The 19,078-nt window shown below is 36.2% G+C and overlaps 1 protein-coding gene across 1 annotated transcript in view; it reads left to right on the forward strand.

Annotated features, from left to right (window-relative positions):
- CNTN1 (contactin 1) overlaps positions 1-19,078 on the forward strand; it is a 243,587-nt gene that overhangs the window by 178,145 nt on the left and 46,364 nt on the right. The window contains exons 8-14 of the mRNA XM_050325399.1: positions 751-847; positions 1,003-1,184; positions 2,373-2,497; positions 4,526-4,643; positions 6,584-6,734; positions 7,220-7,347; positions 9,941-10,116. Of these exons, the coding sequence (XP_050181356.1) occupies positions 751-847; positions 1,003-1,184; positions 2,373-2,497; positions 4,526-4,643; positions 6,584-6,734; positions 7,220-7,347; positions 9,941-10,116 (977 nt within the window). The remainder of the gene's footprint in view (positions 1-750; positions 848-1,002; positions 1,185-2,372; positions 2,498-4,525; positions 4,644-6,583; positions 6,735-7,219; positions 7,348-9,940; positions 10,117-19,078) is intronic.

Below are 19,078 nucleotides of genomic sequence, written 5' to 3' on the forward strand. Positions count from 1 at the left end.
GTGTGGCTTTGTGTTACTAGATTATTTACCACAATTTTTTCATGAGCACTGCATGTTTTCCAAATAGTAACCAAACTCCCTTTTGACTTAAGTCAATAGTCCCATAAACTGATCCTCAATATTTCAGTGACCCTTTTATCAGTTAAATTTCCCATATTACAGTGAAGAACTGTGATTGAATTGGAGTAATTATAAATTAGTGATCTTTATAAAAATTTTCCATGGGCAATATTCACACTGCGATCTTCATCTAGAAGAACTGCAAGAGGAGTTATAGAGGGATCACCAGTAGGTAGATTTGATTACATTTGCATCCCAGTGCCCCCATTAGGCTGTAGATTTGCATGTTCTAGCTCCTTCATACCCTAACTGAGACAAAATTGAGCTTAAATTCAAAGTAATTTAAAACTTTCCATCCATTCCACAAAGAATATGTGGAAAACAGAGACTCAGGTTTTTGTCTGCCCACACAAACAGTACATCCATCATCACACTTCCAATGTAATTAAAAGTTCTGTAAAAAATGTTAGGCATTGTCATCCAGAGAAAGATAACTAGTTGCTGAGTAAAACAATTATGCCCTACTAGTAAAAGTTCAGTGCTTAGTCAGACTTTGTGGATGGCCAGGCTGTTTATTCACTGTAGAGAATAATTTTGTCTGGAATTTTATAAATTTTTGAACTGTGGAAATTTTAGTATCTGTATAACTTTCTGCCATTGCTTTTCTGAGAATCTTTTTTCTCGTGTTAGGAGCAAAAGTATATCCTGCTGATATCAAGGTGAAGTTCAAGGACACGAACGCTCTCCTGGGGCAAAACGTGACACTGGAGTGTTTTGCTCTTGGAAAGTAAGTGTGTTTTAAAGTTATTGTAGAGCACTGTTTGCTTTCATATTTCAGGGACTGAAAATACATGTTTGATGATCAAATGCTCTTTTTGTAGTCTGCAATTTAACAGCCAGTTCTTGAACATGCTGATTTGTACTTTACTATACCTTTTTAAGTCCGGTTCCTGAACTGAGATGGAGTAAATACCTTGAACCCATGCCAGCCACTGCTGAGATAAGCATGTCTGGTGCAGTTCTAAAGATCTTCAATATTCAGTATGAAGATGAAGGACTTTATGAGTGTGAAGCTGAAAACTATAAAGGAAAAGATAAACATCAAGCAAGAGTTTATGTACAAGGTAGGAGGAACAATTTTGTCCTTGATGATCTGTGTTGCTCTTACATATGTTGGAAATACCTATGTTTTCACACTTGATGTCAGTGTTGATTCATACCACCATCTTCACACACTGCTGTTCAAGTTAATAGAGCAAAATCAAAACTCATGCATTAAAGGCCAGGCATAACATTTGTGTGATAATTGAATGTCTACTCAATTTGTCTGGTTATAACAGCTGGTATATACACCTTGACAGTTATGTGTGTTAGCATTAATGTAATTATGCATAATGGCAATTAAATCAATTTAGAGTACATGAAGGGAAAGAACTTCCTGGAAGAAAAAGAGACAAGTAGGTTTGTTACTCTTTCTTGTTTTCCCATGTTGTTTGTGGTTTCTGTCTTATCTCTCTCTCTTAGCTATACTCATTCCTTCATTCCTCTACCCTGTCACTTCCCTTTATACATTTGGTTAAATAGGTAATAAAAAGATTGTGTCTTACTGCTAAGTGGAATCATCCCAACTTGACTCATTGACTGAGGCTTGTGCCACAAAACTGTGGCATGAAAAGGTAACACATAACATCTGAATCACTTTCAGAAGATTTCTCTCTCTGTTCATTGACTGTACAGAACATCTTCTGAGTTAAGATCCTCAGTGGAGTGCTAGAACTTCAATGGGATACATTCAAAATTAGTGGGGGATGGTTGTTCCTGCCTATAATAAGTAAAGCTAATAAATAGGGTTTTTGCTTAGGAAAAGCAAAAACACTGGACTGTTTTCAATATTAATTTCTGAAATATCCTCTCTGGACCAAGAGAATAATTTCTTTGACATCCTTTTAGTACATACATAGTTTTGCACAATTTCATGTCATTTAACTATCATTTTTATGGTGTTAGTAATTTCCACATTGTATAATCTGCAGATCAGTATAAGCAGTATCTTATGTCTTTGGTCATTCAGGAACCATTATTTCAATTCCATATTTTCTTCTCATAAAAAGCAGTTTGAAGTAATTTTGAGTCTATGTTGCAAGACACAAACTTCTTCATTCTTTGTTGTGCTGGTGCATTGCTGAGTTATCATCACTACTTTGTGCTTCCTATTTAAGTACCATGGGAAAAGCAATGGAATTAATGCAACATAATGCTCATTAAATATGTATGCACTATATTAACAATGCATTATGTATTTTATTCCTCAGCCGCTCCCGAGTGGGTAGAACATATTAATGACACAGAGAAGGATATAGGCAGTGACCTGTACTGGCCTTGTGTAGCTACGGGCAAGCCTATTCCAACAATTAGGTGGTTGAAGAATGGTGCCTCGGTAAGTATATTAGCATAGATGATACTGGACTGATTGCTTAGCTGGTAGAAATGATTTTTTGAAGCATGTATTATTAAAAGGTTAAAAGAAAAATAATGATACAAATATTTGCTGATTACACTTACACTAAGTATTAAAATATATTTTTTTAAGCTTTATCTCAATCTTCTCTTACTTATTCAGGCTATTTAGTGTTCAGCTTTGAATTATGAATTTATCTTTTTACCATATGTTTGAGAGGTGGATATCTCTTTTTCTTCAGGCCTGTTTTTTAAATAAATACTCTTTTCTCTTCTCTGGATAAAAAAAATGTCTCTCAGCTGCTCTTTAAAGTTAATCCTTTTTGTCACATTAAGCATGAGCGTGTCTTTAAAAATATAAGACAAAATGGAGTCAATGGAGATATGAGAAGAAAGAGTATTTTTAAATTATCAGTGGTGTTTCTATATCCTGTATTTTTTCACATTTTTTCTAGACACAGAATGTTGCAAATGTTTAGCTAATGTGAAGTTTAAAGGAGTACTGTTTGATAATTTAATTCTGTTACATTGGATATTTTGTTTAAATTAAGTAGATTTTCTGTCATAGAATCACAGAATGATTTGGGCTGGAAGGGTCCTTAAATATAATCTAGTTCCAACCCCTCTGCCATGGGCAGGGTCGCCTTTCACTAGACCGAGTTGCTTAGAGCTCTATCCAGCCTGGCCTTGAACAGTTCCAAGGCTGGGACATCCACAGGTTCTCCAGGCGAAATTTGTCCAGGCATTTCAAGTCTATTGGTTATTTAAAGTCTATTGGTTATACTGTATGAAAAGCCATTAAAAAACAAAGAGATTATAAGAGGGCACAATGTAGTGCTCTGTTTGTTGAGCTATGGTGACTCTGATCTTGGCAAGCAAACAAAAAAAAGACAATGAAGAAGCTTGTTTTTTACTATCTTGAGAAAAATGTGTGAGGTTGGAGGGAGAATAGGGTTATCATCATCACAGAGATATCACCATCTGCCATGCAGAGATGGCTTAAACCTGGAAAAGCAATTCTGTTGTCTAGCTTAGTAGTTATTACAAACAAATAATTTAACAAGCAAGTTCCTTGATGGTCCCCACTGAACTTGGCTTTCACTGACAAAATCTGCATACTTGATTGCAGAAAGCAGTGTGTAATTCTCCAGAAGTGCACCGGAAGATTACGCTGCGTGTTAACATGATGTTAAGATTATTTCCAAATGCAAGATAGCAAAAATATGCTAATTGCCTTGAAAATATAGCTTGTTTCTAAATCAGATAATTTTTAATTAGGTATTTCACTTAGCACAAAACAGATTCTTGTTTTACATAAAGCAGTCAGGAAATATGTTTCCTTTAATCTGTTCTTTTTTCAGATAAATAGTATTCTTTTAATCTTCCATTGCTCTATGCGCTCCTATATATTTAGTACAAGGGTTAAAGCTTTTTAGATTGATTTGCACAAGAAAACAATTTATTAACGTTTCAAAAACCAATTGACATCTATTTGTAATTTACAAAATACCCTACCTCTCTCTGTGTGTTTTTATACCCAGTTTTTAAAAATAGATCAAGTACCTTATTTTGATTTATTGTTTTTTATTTTTTATATTAAAACAAAATATATAGAAAATAGTTTATCCTATAATCTCTGAGGGGAATTTTCTGAAAAACTTCTACCTCACTGAGTCTTGGTTTGACTATTGTTGTAAAACAACAGAAAGTACTGAACAGTGAGCATGGTATAACAAAGCTTATATGTATAAAATTAATTCAATCCCTTGTTTCTCACTTCTGAATCAGGAGTGTTTGCATTAATAGGGGACTGAAGAGCAAATTTGTCTACTGCTGCTCATCTAGGACTTTTCCAGAAAAGTGTTGAACAACACTGAATCGTCTTTTAAAAAAGAAGGTGAACCCAACGTCACGGAAAAAAACCCAAAAAGAATGTGGATGAGTGTGAATTCTTCAGCATATGTAGTCTATATTAATGTCTTATTATTTTATTGATTCTGTGTTTTAGTTCCGGAAAGGTGAACTAAGAATGCAAAGTCTGACCTTTGACGATGCCGGCATGTACCAGTGTATAGCAGAAAATGATCATGGAATTATTTATGCAAATGCTGAACTGAAGATTGTGGGTCAGTGGGATTATTTTTCTATTTGCTATTTCAGGGTTGAGTAATATAGCAGTCATGCCCCTGGTGGTCTAATGGAAAGGCGCGCGCTGTCACCGCGGAGACCCGGGTTCGATTCCCGGTCAGGGCCACTCCCGGGTAGGTGGGGCTCGTCAGCCCTTAAAGGCAACCCACCTACGTCCTAAGGACCTCACTGCCACCGTCCAAGCTCGCTTGGCCCCGGCAGATGAACCTTAGGATTAAAGGGTGGGCTCAGTTCCGCGCACACTGTGTCTCACCTAAAAAATCCAATGCGCAGGCTGGAAGGTGGAAAGACCTTCCCCGGATCTTCGCTCGCGAAGACTGGCCATTATTATTATATTATTATTATTATTATTATTATTATTATATTAATATAGCAGTCATATTTGCAAGTATTTTTTGGTAACAGATTCCTGTGAGGATAAAGCTCAGAACCCTCACTCAGTCTAAGTGAAGTTTCTTTGAGCTCTCTACCTGGATTTTGACAACTTCGGGAATAAAGTTACTAACTTATGAGGCACATTTGCTGTATTATTTCTGATGTTTGTCTACTGCTGTTACCCCTCAGGGAAATTGATAGTGCAGAAATCATATGCAGCATGTAGAGCTGCTGCCTACACTTTCAAGCTTGCATAACTGGTTGAGAAGCTTTTTTTTTTTTTTACTCACTTATGCTTACTCTTCTGTGGGGTAAAATCTGCTGTTTCAGAAACTGTGTTGTCAGTTGGCCACAGCTTTTCCTCTTCACTCTGCCTTTGCTTTTGTCTTCTACAGCCCATTAAAGCCAAGCCACAATGTTTGTGTGAAATAGAGCTGTGCCATTTGATGGCTGGATGTTGTTATTAATCCATTGTTCTCCTAAGGAGCATCAGTTTGACTTTTAGAGCGAGAGTGATCAGCCTGAAAACATCTAAAGTTTTTACTGATGTCATTAGAGCAGGTGCACCAGTTGTATGACAGGGTTATCCTAGATTTCCCTGCAGTACTTACTCTGGGTTCTTTCTATCTCACACTTGCATTCAGACTTTCCCAAGAGCTGAACTATTACTGGTTTTCCCAAACCCATTGCACAACAATACCTCATCCTAAACTGTTTTTCTATTACTATGTGTTCACTACTAGCCTGGATTACACAAAATGCACACTTTTTACATTTGTGTTTGAAATTTAGTGTTGGTAAGATGTGGATGTTTGTCAGAGTTTTGCTCTGTACTTCTGTAATTAACTAACAACTTTATTTCTTCAGGCTGCGCACACACTTGCTGGTCATGATTAACGATGGTATGCCAGGATACAAAATAGTTAAATGATTTTTTTCCTTCATTTGATTTCAAACAGAGAGAAAATCAGTAAGCAAAGATCTGACTTAAAAAACGTAAGCGAGGTGCTTACTACGGTCATGTCTCATTACTCTTGTACATGTGAGAGTGCACCTAAGGCTAGATGGCCAAACAAAAAACTGCGAAGAAGGGTACAAGCTTAAAGTTCCTGAAGAGGGTTAAAATCAATGAAAAGTAAACCCAATTATTCTTTGGAAGTATGATCAAGTGAGCAACTTGTTACAGAAATTCATCTCCCAGAATCTGAATTTTATTAGGACTGATCAAAAGGCCTTTTGAAAATGAGGAACTTTCTATTGATTTCAGTGGACTTTGATCTTGTTAGATTAGACTTATATGGAAGTTTCAGAAAGAAACCTCTAGTGTAACACAGCACAGAACTACATAATTATTTTTCCTTTTACTTTTAGATCACCAACTACTTCCCAGCACATCTCTGTATCCTTAAAATTTTTCTCACTGGTCTAAATAATGGAAATTTGTAAAAAAGTCTATAGTTCTGTCATTTATTGCATGTTGCAAATAAATTTTCTTTTCCAGTAAATCACTAACAGCAATACCTGTGTTAATTTTTGCTTTCAGCTTCACCTCCTACTTTTGAACTGAACCCTATGAAGAAGAAAATCCTAGCAGCTAAAGGGGGGCGTGTAATCATTGAATGCAAGCCTAAGGCTGCTCCTAAGCCAAAATTCTCCTGGAGCAAAGGAACAGAATTGCTTGTAAATGGGAGCCGGTTAGTATTGACTGTTAGTGAATACTTCGAACCTTAAAAACATTGCCATATATTTCAATCTATCTTGTAGGCTAGTTATCACTTTTGAAGACTTCAGGGGCAGGAAAATGTAGGAAAATAGTGTGCTGAAATATTGCTGTCAGCGTGGATCCAAATAGCTAGCAAGGTATCCAACTTTAACCAGTCTGTTTGGTGCTGGTTACATTTAAGAATTGAATTGTATCATAAAACTCTATGAAAAATATTTGAGTGAGTGCAAGTGCATAGAAGTATGTGCTCTTCCTCCAGCAACATGAGACATCTAATCATACCACAGTCTCTTTAAATATTTTTTACTATGAAAGTGTTTATAAATCCAGTAGTGAGATGTGAGCTTTCAAAAGATGCTTGTAGTTTGTTCATTCACTTGCTACAGTTCTAGAGGAAACATTGCTTTCCAATATAAAATCTAATTGCTCATGATATATTTTTTGCACTTTCCATAGCATACGTATCTGGGACGATGGGAGTCTGGAAATTATCAATGTAACAAAGCTGGATGAAGGTCGCTACACCTGTTTTGCGGAAAATAACCGAGGAAAAGCTAATAGCACTGGTGTCCTAGAAATGACAGGTAAGCTTCCGAATTGTATTAGTTTGTTTTGGCTATATTCCCTTAGTTCAAAATCACTGATGTTTTGCTCCAGTATTGCAAACTGTTCTGTATTTTTTCTTTCTAATTTAATTCCTCATTAACAATGAATTGATGCTTTTAAAGCATGTTACCCAGAAGAACTGGGTTTATTTGCAGCAGCTCTAACACTGTATTTCAGTTTTCAGGGTTGATTTTTCTATAAATCAGGTACATTAAGTTGACATACTTGAATGCATTCCTTCAAATTGGTAGCTTAGCGCTCACACTAAGGTGTGATTCTGGGGCCACGACTCAGAGCAAGGGCACTCCTACTGACCTTTCTTTTTTTTTTTTTTTTTTTTTTGGTACTGTAAGCAGGTTTGAGAGAGGAGTACGCATGTTGAAGGGAATATGCATGAAATTTGTGAGATAAGGGCATATAGCCTTATGATTGTACTACTGAATTCTCTTCCTTTATGAGTATTAGTATTTATTGATTGAGTACTGATTTCCTTAATTATGTATTTTAAATCTGATGTCAAATAATTAAATAACTCTAGACTATAGACAGGAAAGACAACATCCTATAACAACTATGTCTGTCAAGTACCACTGATCATAGCAGAACCATTTATCAAATGCATTTTTATCTCTGTTCCAGAAGTTACGCTGGATGTGTCAGCTCAATGCTGCAATACTGATGTACTAATGTAAGAATTAATCTGTAGCATCAGATCATATGAAAGCAATTTTCTGGATGATATAAACCAAATGAGTTGTAAAATTTTACCTAATGTTTGCAGTTACTTTTTATCATCTTCTACTGTTACATGTGTCTTAATATTACTCTCAGGCATTTAAGTATTTTGAAAGTTTATGTGAATAAATATATCCAGCCCCTTGATAGTTATATCGTACCTTCTAAAATCAGGAAGAACATTTGCAAACTAAATTCACATAGTGAAACACTTAAACCATATGTTTGTAAATCTTATAAACTAGTATAAAGAAATTTTACATTTTTAAGAATTCTGCTCTGATTCATCTAAAAATGCACACCAAGACAATAAGACATCATAGCAGAAACAGAAGGGTCAGATGACATATTTCAAAGTGTTTTCATATTGTGGACAAAGTGGACAGTGATGAAGGTAATGAAGAATGCTTTAAAAGTGGCATTCCCAAGCACGTTATGTGGCCCATAAAATGTCTCGACATGGTGCATGACTACAGGAAATTAAAAAGTTAAATCTGAAACTGACAGGCACTGCAAAGTCTGATGGTTTTTCCCACATGCTGCTTGTTCCCTGCCACTAGTCCACTATTTCAGCAGTGATTTAGACTGGTAGAATATTTATGTATACGTTTAGAAAATCAGTGATGGTAGAACCAAATTCTGAGCATACAGGCACCACCACACTGTAATGGAGCAAGTCTCCTAAGCATGTGTCCACAGCTACGACTTCAGAGATCGAATTTTAACTAGTTACTCCAATGCACTATGAGATGCTCCATACTGCAAAAGCCGGTAGTTGTGCCATCCTCAGAGTCTTGATATTTAGCAGCTTTTAGATTACTGGAGTAGGATTTGGGGAAAGGTTTCTTTCTGAGGTAGATTGACAAAATATTCAGTTTACTGATGATATTTTCCTGTTCTCTGGTGGAATGGAATGTGCTTCTTGGAGCATGCTTGAACCTTGGTTTTAACTAGTAGCAATAGTTCTTTTCTTATGGCTATTGTACTCCAGATTTTGATACTCTACTCCAACTCTCATATTGGTGGAAGAGATATTGTATGTCATGGCATAAGGAAGATACTCCATGGCTTTTTGTTTAATGTTAATAATTGTAAGAAAAGGAAGAGGTCTCACAGATTCAATGAGTCCCTTCCACTAAAGTTAGCACTAAATTAGCACTAAAGTTGCTAATTTGCCGTATGAGTTTGATGCAATTGTCAAGAGCTCTAGCAAGTGTCGTGAAATCTCTGCCTTCTCTTTTGTTTCTGTAATAATAATGGACGTTCCTAGGGTATATACAGCTTTCTTCTTTTCCTTATATTATTTTCTCTTTCTTTGCATGTGTAGCTATTTGCACAGGTTTTTATGCGTCCATTATATTGTTTCTCAGTAGATAAGCTGAGGTCTCAGTCTCTGCAATGCTCTGATGAAAATCTGAGTCTGGCTAACTGAGTAGAACTTTCTGTTCATTAAAAGGACAAGTTATATTTTTATATATTTTTATATATTTTCTATATATTTATATATTATTCTGTTCATTAAAAGGACAAAATATTATAATTGAAACAAAAAATGCAACACAAGTCACAGAAGATTCGCAATATACCTTCTTTCTACCTGAGATATAGTCAATGAATAAATATAGTTTTTAATAGTCAGTAACGTGATTCAGAGATTGAAACAGCTAAATAGAAGTCAGGCATTTAAGGTGTAGAAGGTTTTCTTTGTTCTCTTTAGTTACAAATTGGAGTTTGAAGAAGTGGTTTAATGTATAGTCAAACGGTTATGGAGCTGAGCCTACATTTGAATAAACATTTATTTATTGGAATTTTCCATGTTTGCCATTAACTTCACAGAAGCTACAAGGATTACTTTAGCTCCGTTGAATGTTGATGTCACCGTTGGAGAGAATGCTACCATGCAATGCATTGCATCCCATGATCCCACATTAGACCTGACATTTATTTGGTCTCTAAATGGCTTTGTAATAGATTTTGAGAAAGAGCACGAACATTATGAAAGGAATTTTATGGTAAGATACTATAGATCCTTATTTAATATGGGAAAACCTAGTTTTCTTTGCTGTGAATAGCTCTCTTTCCTGGTTTACTTTTTCTGTTGTGTTGGTTCAGCTCCAGAAAGATGCAGTAGGCCAAGAACATAAAATAGAATTACAATTTAGACACCTTACAGACACACATAGAACACTTGCAGGTAGATGCCTGAAATCAGGTATCTAAATTGACGTAAGTATTTTGGTACCTCGGTTAAATCCCACTCTGCTTATTAGTAAAAATAGCTGGTAAATAGGTAGCCTTGTTGTAAGAAGGGTGTAGATGCATTCTGACACAAAAAAGTGTCCATATGCATTCACTTTTACTTACCCATGTTTTTCTCATCAGCATTTCTGGAATTTGGCACAAAACTGAGCCAGATGGTGGGTAGGAGTCAAACACTCTGTAAACACTGAGCAAGAGTTTGTGTAAAGGCTAAACAAGTTAATACAAAGACACTAATTTTGACACACAGAAAGAGGAATCATATTTCTTTTGTATTTGCATGTATGGTTTTAATTTTAGAGTCTTCTATCAGGCTTATTCAAAATTAATATCTCTATTAGAAATCCTTTCTTGTTGTGTCTGACCACATGCTGATTTACCTAATATTCAACAACGTCAGAGTGTTTGCTTATGTGTGTAAATGTTCTGTCATTCTTGGTTTAAATTATGCAAAAATCCTTAAATTTATGTATTTTTTATTCTGTGCTTCCAAGAGGAACTGTGGATATATAGAGAAAAAGTTGCTAGTGGTACCTGTAGTGTCTGGGAACACCGAGGACCATGCTTAGTTTCAGCTCCATGTTCAAAATGATGTATCATGTAACAGTGGTGCCTCCTGCAGTCCTCCTCCTAGGCTGGCAATATTATCTGATTTTACATGGACAAAGAGATTCTTTTTTTCTCTTTCAATATCTGTTTATCTCCATGTGAAAAGATGTTTCAAGCATAACTAACCAGCCCTTTGAGGAGTCAGAGTTGCCTCAACCTGCCCTTTTGCTTAATTGCAGAACATCCCAAAGAAGTCACATTGCTCTCTTTCAGTAAGAGAACAAGTCCTTGTCCAACAGTCCAGTAGAAGTATGCTAAAATCAGCTTAAAACATTTAAACCCAATGACATTAACCACTTTCTGCAAAAAAATCTCCTGAAAGTCTGTGTCCAGACTCAGTAGCAGGGCAGTAAGCAGTTTGCACTGTGTTTTGTATTACCTCAGGAATTTTTTAAAAAGTAGATCTTCATCAGTACACTGGCATCTTTCAAAACATCTCCTTCATGTGGCTACTAAGCCACACTTTTCATAGGTTTACATTTACACTTTGGTAGTAATCAATGCATAGGAATACCATGAAAAAGCTGGAATCCCCTCCTAATGACATTCATTTGCCCTTCGGTAAAGGTTGGAATTAGTCTGAGTGTCAGTCAAAATAAGAACTTGAAGAGTAAAGCCCCAATAATTTATTCCTTGTACAAGAGCAAATAAAACCACTCTGTGTCAGATTTTATTTAGTTGATTGCTTTTAGCTACACAAGTCATACAAAAAAATTTTGTTCCATAAAACAGAAAATCAGGCTGAAAGTGTTGATGAATCAGTGATTTGGATATGGAAAGTAAAAATGCTTTTATCAGAGGAGTTTGTAATGCAAGAGAAAGGAATCTGAACTTTCTCCGTCTGTGGGTCATATGTTGAACAAAAATTTTTATATCACTGATATATACTTTTGGGTTTTCCTCTAAATAATGGAAATAAAAGGAAATTGGATTTTTTTTTCTTTTAGGGGAAATTAATTCTGAAACTTTATCCTAGTTTTAGGGCACTTTGTAGCAAAGCACTTCAAGTGAACAAATGTGGAGCCAAGTAAGGGCTTCAGGAAGTGTATGATTCTCTTAGAAAATTGATGATATATAATTCCCACCTGTTTCGTCTCCCAGAGAGCCTATGGTCCTAGACTCCTGATCCCAAATTCTGATTAACTCTACAGTGTTTTAGACACTTTATTGAAATGTTTGATTTTAAAACCAAATTAGCCTAATTCTGCTAGACTACCTTGGTCTCTACAAACTTTCTGTGGTCTGCAGAGAGAGAGAAAGAGGTGCTTTACTTTATGTGGGTGTTGAATCTTGTGCTGGAATATTTCCTTTTCCAAGGGATTATAGTGATGGATAATGCATAGGATTCAGAAGGAGCTGAAGAGAAACTAACTCTTAATTCACTTAGTTAAAGTTTAGGTTAAGTCCAAACATCCAAACATTTATTTTTCAGTGTGTAAAGTGCGTGTATCCATCTTCATGAAGGATATTTCTTGGTTTGTTGTGTTTCTTTTGCATTTGATCGATACTAAATTATTTTAACAGGGACAGCTTCTTGTTTTGCATTCCTGCACCTTCCTTTTGGGCTTTCAATTACAAAACAAGTGCAGATAATCTCCATTCCTCTTCCACAGGCAGCTTTGTCTTTATTGGGGACAGTAGGATTGCATTTGAAGTCTGCATTTGTAGTTATTAGGTTATTCAGCGCTTAAGTAATAACAAATGCAGAATTTTTAACCAATTCAGCAAATCCAGTACAAAGTTTTGTATAGGATATAATTAAGAGGAGTATGAACTTTTTATATTTCTGTTTCATTCATTTATTGTATTCTTGTTTTAAGGGGTTTTCTCCTTCCTGCGCAAACAAAGGGATTTTCTTCTGCCCGTTTTCATCTCTAGCAGTTCTAAGCTAAAGTCACTGGGTGGCAGGTTTGTTCAGGCTTTCTCAGATGCAAAGGGTGAGCTGTTGTGATTTGACAGCAGCAGTACAAACTGTTGGGCTTGAAACAGTGGAGTCCCATGCTGCCACGCAGCCCTTCACAAACACAAAATAAAAAGATATTCCATCATGAATATTAAAATTACTGAATATGTGAAGCCTGCATCCTATGCTATAATTTCCTGTTGATGAAGGATCCTCATCTGTCTTCCTGATAATATCACTATTAATTTATGTGACTGCAGATCAACATGCTGAAACTTGATAGAGCCACGGTATTTCAGTTCTCAAAATAATGCTAATATTGTTGTCCCATACACATAATGAAATGCTAATGAAATTCATGTAAGTCCCCGCACTATTCTTTCTTTAAATGGAAGCTTTGGTATCTCCATCATGACTGAAGGCAAAGCTTATTTGCATTACATTAGTACTAAAATTCATTTCTCAAAAGGATATTTGTCACTGCTGGTTTTATTTCCTGTGACAGCAGTATTTAAAAGGAAAATATATATATGAATTGGTTAGCTTCCAAAGAGTTAAATGGAGTCTATAAAATCTTACTATTAAATTGATTACTTTTGACTTTATTTATGGTTGTTCCTATGATTATTTGATTGAGGAACTAAACATTACCAATCCTTTCAAGTTTCAAAAAGACACAGCACTTCAAATAGTCTGAAAAATGTCAACATATGGTCATTTTTTATTTATAGATCTGCTTTTCGTCATGTGTTTTTAAAGATTGAAAAGATTACTTTTAATATATATTTAAAAATGTATATACTATACAAATATGGCTATTCTTTTAACTTTATTACAAAAAAATCCCTTTAATATGTGAAGGTGTGTAACTGTTCTTTTCATATTTTTTAGTCCATTTGTATGGATAATCAGGAAGAGGAACTCCATAATTAAACTGGATAAAGTCAGAATCTTGTACATAGATTAGGAAGAGTCCAGGTGTAGACTGTAGTAGTCTTAGTCACATAATGACTCATATACATTTTAAAGTGTTTTACATACCAGCAGTTTGCTGGTATTTGCTATTTGCTACAATATTTAAAAGTTGTCTTAAGCAAAATCAGTAAACCTGAAACCCTGATATTTTTGTCACCATTTTATCTTTAACAACTATAATAGCTTTACAAGTTAGGTTAGATGTCAGGAAAAGGTTTTTCACCCAAAGGGTGGTTGGGCACTGGAACAGCCTCCCCTCCTCTTGGTCACAGCACCAAGCCTGTCTGAGTTCAAGAAGCATTTGGACAATACTCTCAGGTACATGATGGGATTCTTGGGGCTGCCCTGGGCATGGTCAGGAGTTGAACTCAATGATCCATATGGGTCCTTTCCAGCTCAGTGTATTCTATGATTCTGTGTTCAGGAACTTGGCCTGTTTGCAAATATCTTTCTTCTGTAAGAATTAAATAAAGACTAAATGGTGATAGAAAAATACAGTAAGGCCAGATGATGAGTTTTGTCGTAAGGATATCTGACTTGTGACTTGCTCACATTTTCTCGTGAATGAACAAAGGGGGCATTGTTCAAGTTGGTGCTGACTTGGTGTCATGACTGCTACAGAGCAGGAATTAAGACCTGAAGAATCCACACTGACTGAAGTGTGGATTCTGACTTAGCAGTGTGCTCTCCAATGTTCATAGGTTTAGGGACATGGAACAAAGGCAGACAGATATGTTCAGCATACAAATTGCAGGGCTCACAGCTCAGGCTCTGTGCAGCTTTGATGTCGTTTCTGAATCCAAGCTATCTGTACATAACTAGCTCTAGTATCCCTCCAGCTATCCTACAGTGAGGCTGGACTATGTATATCCTTCCCTGTATTCTCCAAAGCTATTTTTTCCTTTTGCAAATATTATTCTTCTTACTTTATACCTCTCTAAAATACAGAAAGCTTTGCAGTCTTGTAGGATGACATTCCTAATGTTCTGGATATATGTGACCAGTTACTTTACCTTAAAGTAAAACAGACATGGAAGGATCTGTTTCTCTAACTGATAAGGGTGTTTAATTCAGACACCAATATCCACTACAGATTTCCAAAATAGATGGGATGAATTCTAGATTGGGGACAGTGTTTGCCAAGACACTTTGTTCTCAAAACTGATGGTTTTGTAAACCACAAAGAACAAATTGAACTGTAAAAAAAAAAAATCAGATTAGAGGAGTATGGATTAATACATGCCTGTTTTTTGTAAATTATTATCGTTTGCAGTTCCTTGACTAGTAGACAAAGTTCTACTGCATGCTCTTGCTTCAATAGGAGACACTTAGTTTTATTGTATAAATCTCTCTTGCAACCCAAACTATTCTATGACTCTATGATTCCTCAGTTTTCTACAGCAGAAAAATATACAAGGATTTTCTTTTTAATTTTTCTTTACTGGTTTCCTGCAGAGTGTGGAGTCCAGCTCCAGACCAGAAAATGAATAGAAAGTCTGAGAGAACTGAATGGAGTAAAATGTTTAGATAGAGTCATAGAATCATAGAATCATTTAGATTGAAAAAGACCTTTAAGATCGTTGAGTGCATCCGTTAACCCAGCACTGCCAAGTCCACCACTAAACCAGGTCCCTAATTACCACATCTGCACATCTTTCAAATACCTCCAGGGCTGGTGACTCAACCACTTTGCCTTGTTGAATCTCACACAGTTGTCCTCTGTTCATTGACGCAGCCTGTCCAGATCCCTCTGCAGAGCCTTCCTACCCTCCAGCAAATCAACACTCCCACCCGTCTTAGTGTTGTCTGTAAATTGACTGAGAGTGCATTCGATACATTGTCGAGGTCATTGATAAAGGTATTAAACAGGACTGGCTCTAGTACTGAGCCTTGGGGAATACCACTGGGGACCAGCCACCAACTGAATATAGCACCATTCCCCACCTCTCTGTGGCCCAGCCATCCAGCCAGATTTTTCATAGCAAACAGCACACCCATCCAAGCCATGAGCAGCCAGTTTCTCCAGGAGAATGCTGTTGAAAATGGTGTTGAAAGCTTTACTAAAGTCCAGGTAGACGATATCCACAACCTTTCCCTCATTCACTAAACGGGCTGCCTTATCATAGACACTAGGTTAGTCAAAATAGGAAAGTTCAGTTACACTCTGACAAGGAAGAAGAGGTTATTTATGAACTAAAACCTGAGTTTTAGTGAGTTCCTTTAGTACAGTTGTTATATGGAGGTAGCAGGTGACTGTTATTGAAGCATGTCCAACCAAATCAACTACCTGCTGGGTTTGTCTCTGAAAATAAGTCCCAAGACTCTCTGAAGACACTGTCTTAATACATTGCTTTCAGTGCCATGATGCATTAGGGAGATGCTTTAGACATGAATGAACTGAAAATAATATATTTTGGCTAGATTTGGGGTAATATTTAAAGGCAAGGGCCTAATAGTAATGCAGTGAGCATGAAATGACATGGATGGAGTCAGTGGTTAAGAATAAGGAGGGGATGGAAAACAGAAGACATAGTGGTGAGGGGGAAGCCAACACGCAGTTGTCTCTGACAGAAGCCTTTGAGGAAACCTATTATTAATCCATAGTGCTATTTCCAGCACAAAGAATTGTAGCTGGTTTAAGGATAAAGATCTACCAACCCCTGTGCCAGAACTAAAAAAATACTTTGCAAAAGCAGTTGACTGTAGCTTTTATGTGCCTGTGAGACTTAGCAGGCTACCAAAATCCATGTACCATCCCTGGTTAGGTAGCAGGAGCTGAGAAAGCCAGGTGTGAGCACTACTCAGAGAAACGTGGTTTTCAGTGTATTGTGAATTTTTGTCATCAGCCATAAAGTTGTGAGTCAGGAGCATACGTGATCAAGTACCAAGGTTTTTTCTTCTGTTGGAAGTGAAATAACAAGGCGTATCACCACAGGGATCTTGCTACAAAGCACAGTGTCTTCAAGCATTCTCAGTGGTATGCTGAATGGAGAAGAATAATGTATTTGTTGGATATACTTCCCAGTCGACATTTTAAGGGTAGAATTAACACTATACTTTGTTTACATATAAATATAGCTCACTGAAGGAAGATATTCCTCAGAGGGAAAGACTGTCATCCTTATCCAGCTGAGGTTTTCATAACTATCATGTCGTCCGTGGCTTATAAAACAAAACAAGGGAAGCTCTCCAGTGAATAGGATTAAGATAATAGAGCTGTGCTGGGGGTGTTGTCCCCATGTTATGTTTGATCTCAATATCAGGAAAACAGGTATAATCACATTTACATTAACATTCCTCAGCAACTGTTGGATTGTCTGTTCTACTTGTAGCAACAACGTAGCAGATCCTCTAATGGCAGGATCAAACTAATTCACATGAACTCCTTTAGAGTTAATAATTTTAGGTGCAGGTAATTGAAAAAGATTTTTAATATTATTTCTAGATTTGGAAAAACTGATTTCATCACCCAGAATCCTATCTCTGATTATTTCTTATCAATTCACTTATCATTTTACCACAGCTATGTATTAAATAGTGCTGAAGCTCAGTTATCTAATTTTAGAAATTAAATGGCAAATAAAAAGACTCTACTTACCAAGTTCTTCTATTTCTGCCAAGTTAGCTTTATTATTACAAAGGGCTTGTTAGTCTTATATTACCTAAGTTTCTTCATTGTCTCTGAGGGTCCAACAAGAGTGAATACTGCTTTCAAGCAAAATGCTAAATTCATGTAAATGACTTTTGATCACACAGGGGCATGTTCTGATGGTTTTCACTGACAAAGGTGATAATCAAAAGAGAACAATGAACATCAGAAATAGGTCATTGCTATTTTATAGGTCACAATGCTATTTTTGACATCACTATTAAATCATAAATATAGAGCTTATGTAATGGAAGTCTTTGCTTGAAACTTGGTAAATACTGAGTGGTGAACCACAGATGCCATTGGAACATCCCAGAGTATTGCTATTGCTATTTCCAGTCTGTGATTCAGTCTTCCCTGAGTTAAGGAAGGCATTTTTAAACATTGCCATGCTGAGGTTTTTGAACGAAAATATATAGTACACTCATATCTAATTTGTGGACAGAATTTGCTGATGCCCATGCTCTTTATTTGCTTTGTAAGCTCTTCTTTTACCACCAAGAACTTAGACTTCTTCTGAGATATGGAAACCTTCATTGCCAAATGCATAAAACCTTGCTCAAGGAGAGCTTCTGAACCAATGAGATAAAATATCATATCTATGATTTGCTGATTTTTAAATTATGTTACATATTCCCATCTGTTTTTCATCATTTAGATTTTAAGAGCAAGTTCCTGTCAGGGAAATTACTATTAGGGCAAGTATATGGGCACTATTATCATTAATAAATATAATAAAGTGTTTTAATTAAAGTGCTAACTTAGGAATGAGTACTAAGCCAATAAAGAATTTGAAACCATTTGTTACTGAAGTAATAATATGATCATGAGGATTCTGTTTATGCAGTTTTTCTAAACCTTGTTGTTTTACCCAACCTTTGATTATATTTATTTGCAGATCAAAGTGCAAGCAATGATCAGAGAATCAAAGGCAGTGTGGTTCTTTCTAGAATGACATTTAGTGTTAATGAACTAAAGATTTATACACAGCAGTCAAGTAAGGAACTGTTTAACTTTTTTATTAAAACCAAAACCAATAAGAGCAGGATTGGAAAAACAAACAAAAAAGACAACAACCAAACAAAAAACAGGAACTGAAAGCTCAAGGAATTTGAACTTTTGCAGCTTCTTTTCTGTAATTTTTGGAGGGCAGAGGAGCAGGTAGCTGCCCTCTCTGTTCCCATAGAACTAATGACACTCCCACTGATTTTTTTTCCTGAAAGCCATGGGCAACATTGCTTAGGCCACTGTTGGGCTTACATGTAGTTAGGTAGCCAGACAGCGTTAGCTTATGCAGTAATCCTGCAGATTTTCAAAGGATGCTGTCCTCAATAGCACTCTGTCTTTAGTTCTCGTGAATAAGCTGGTGGGCATCAGCACAGAAATGCTACTATCCCAGAATTGCTTCATCTCTGTATACTGCATGAACTTTGGCAAATTAATATAAAAACTGTGTCATATTAGCCTTGAGTGAAAAATGTGAAAATATGTATATACACATGGACATAGTTTAATCATAACTAAAAGAGAAATGGTCTGAAATATATCAAGAATATAGGATTGTTCACTGATCCAGCTG

The sequence above is a fragment of the Myiozetetes cayanensis genome, unplaced genomic scaffold, assembly GCF_022539395.1.
Source record: "Myiozetetes cayanensis isolate MyiCay16 unplaced genomic scaffold, myiCay2020 scf3, whole genome shotgun sequence".
NCBI classification, from domain to species: Eukaryota; Metazoa; Chordata; class Aves; order Passeriformes; family Tyrannidae; genus Myiozetetes; species Myiozetetes cayanensis.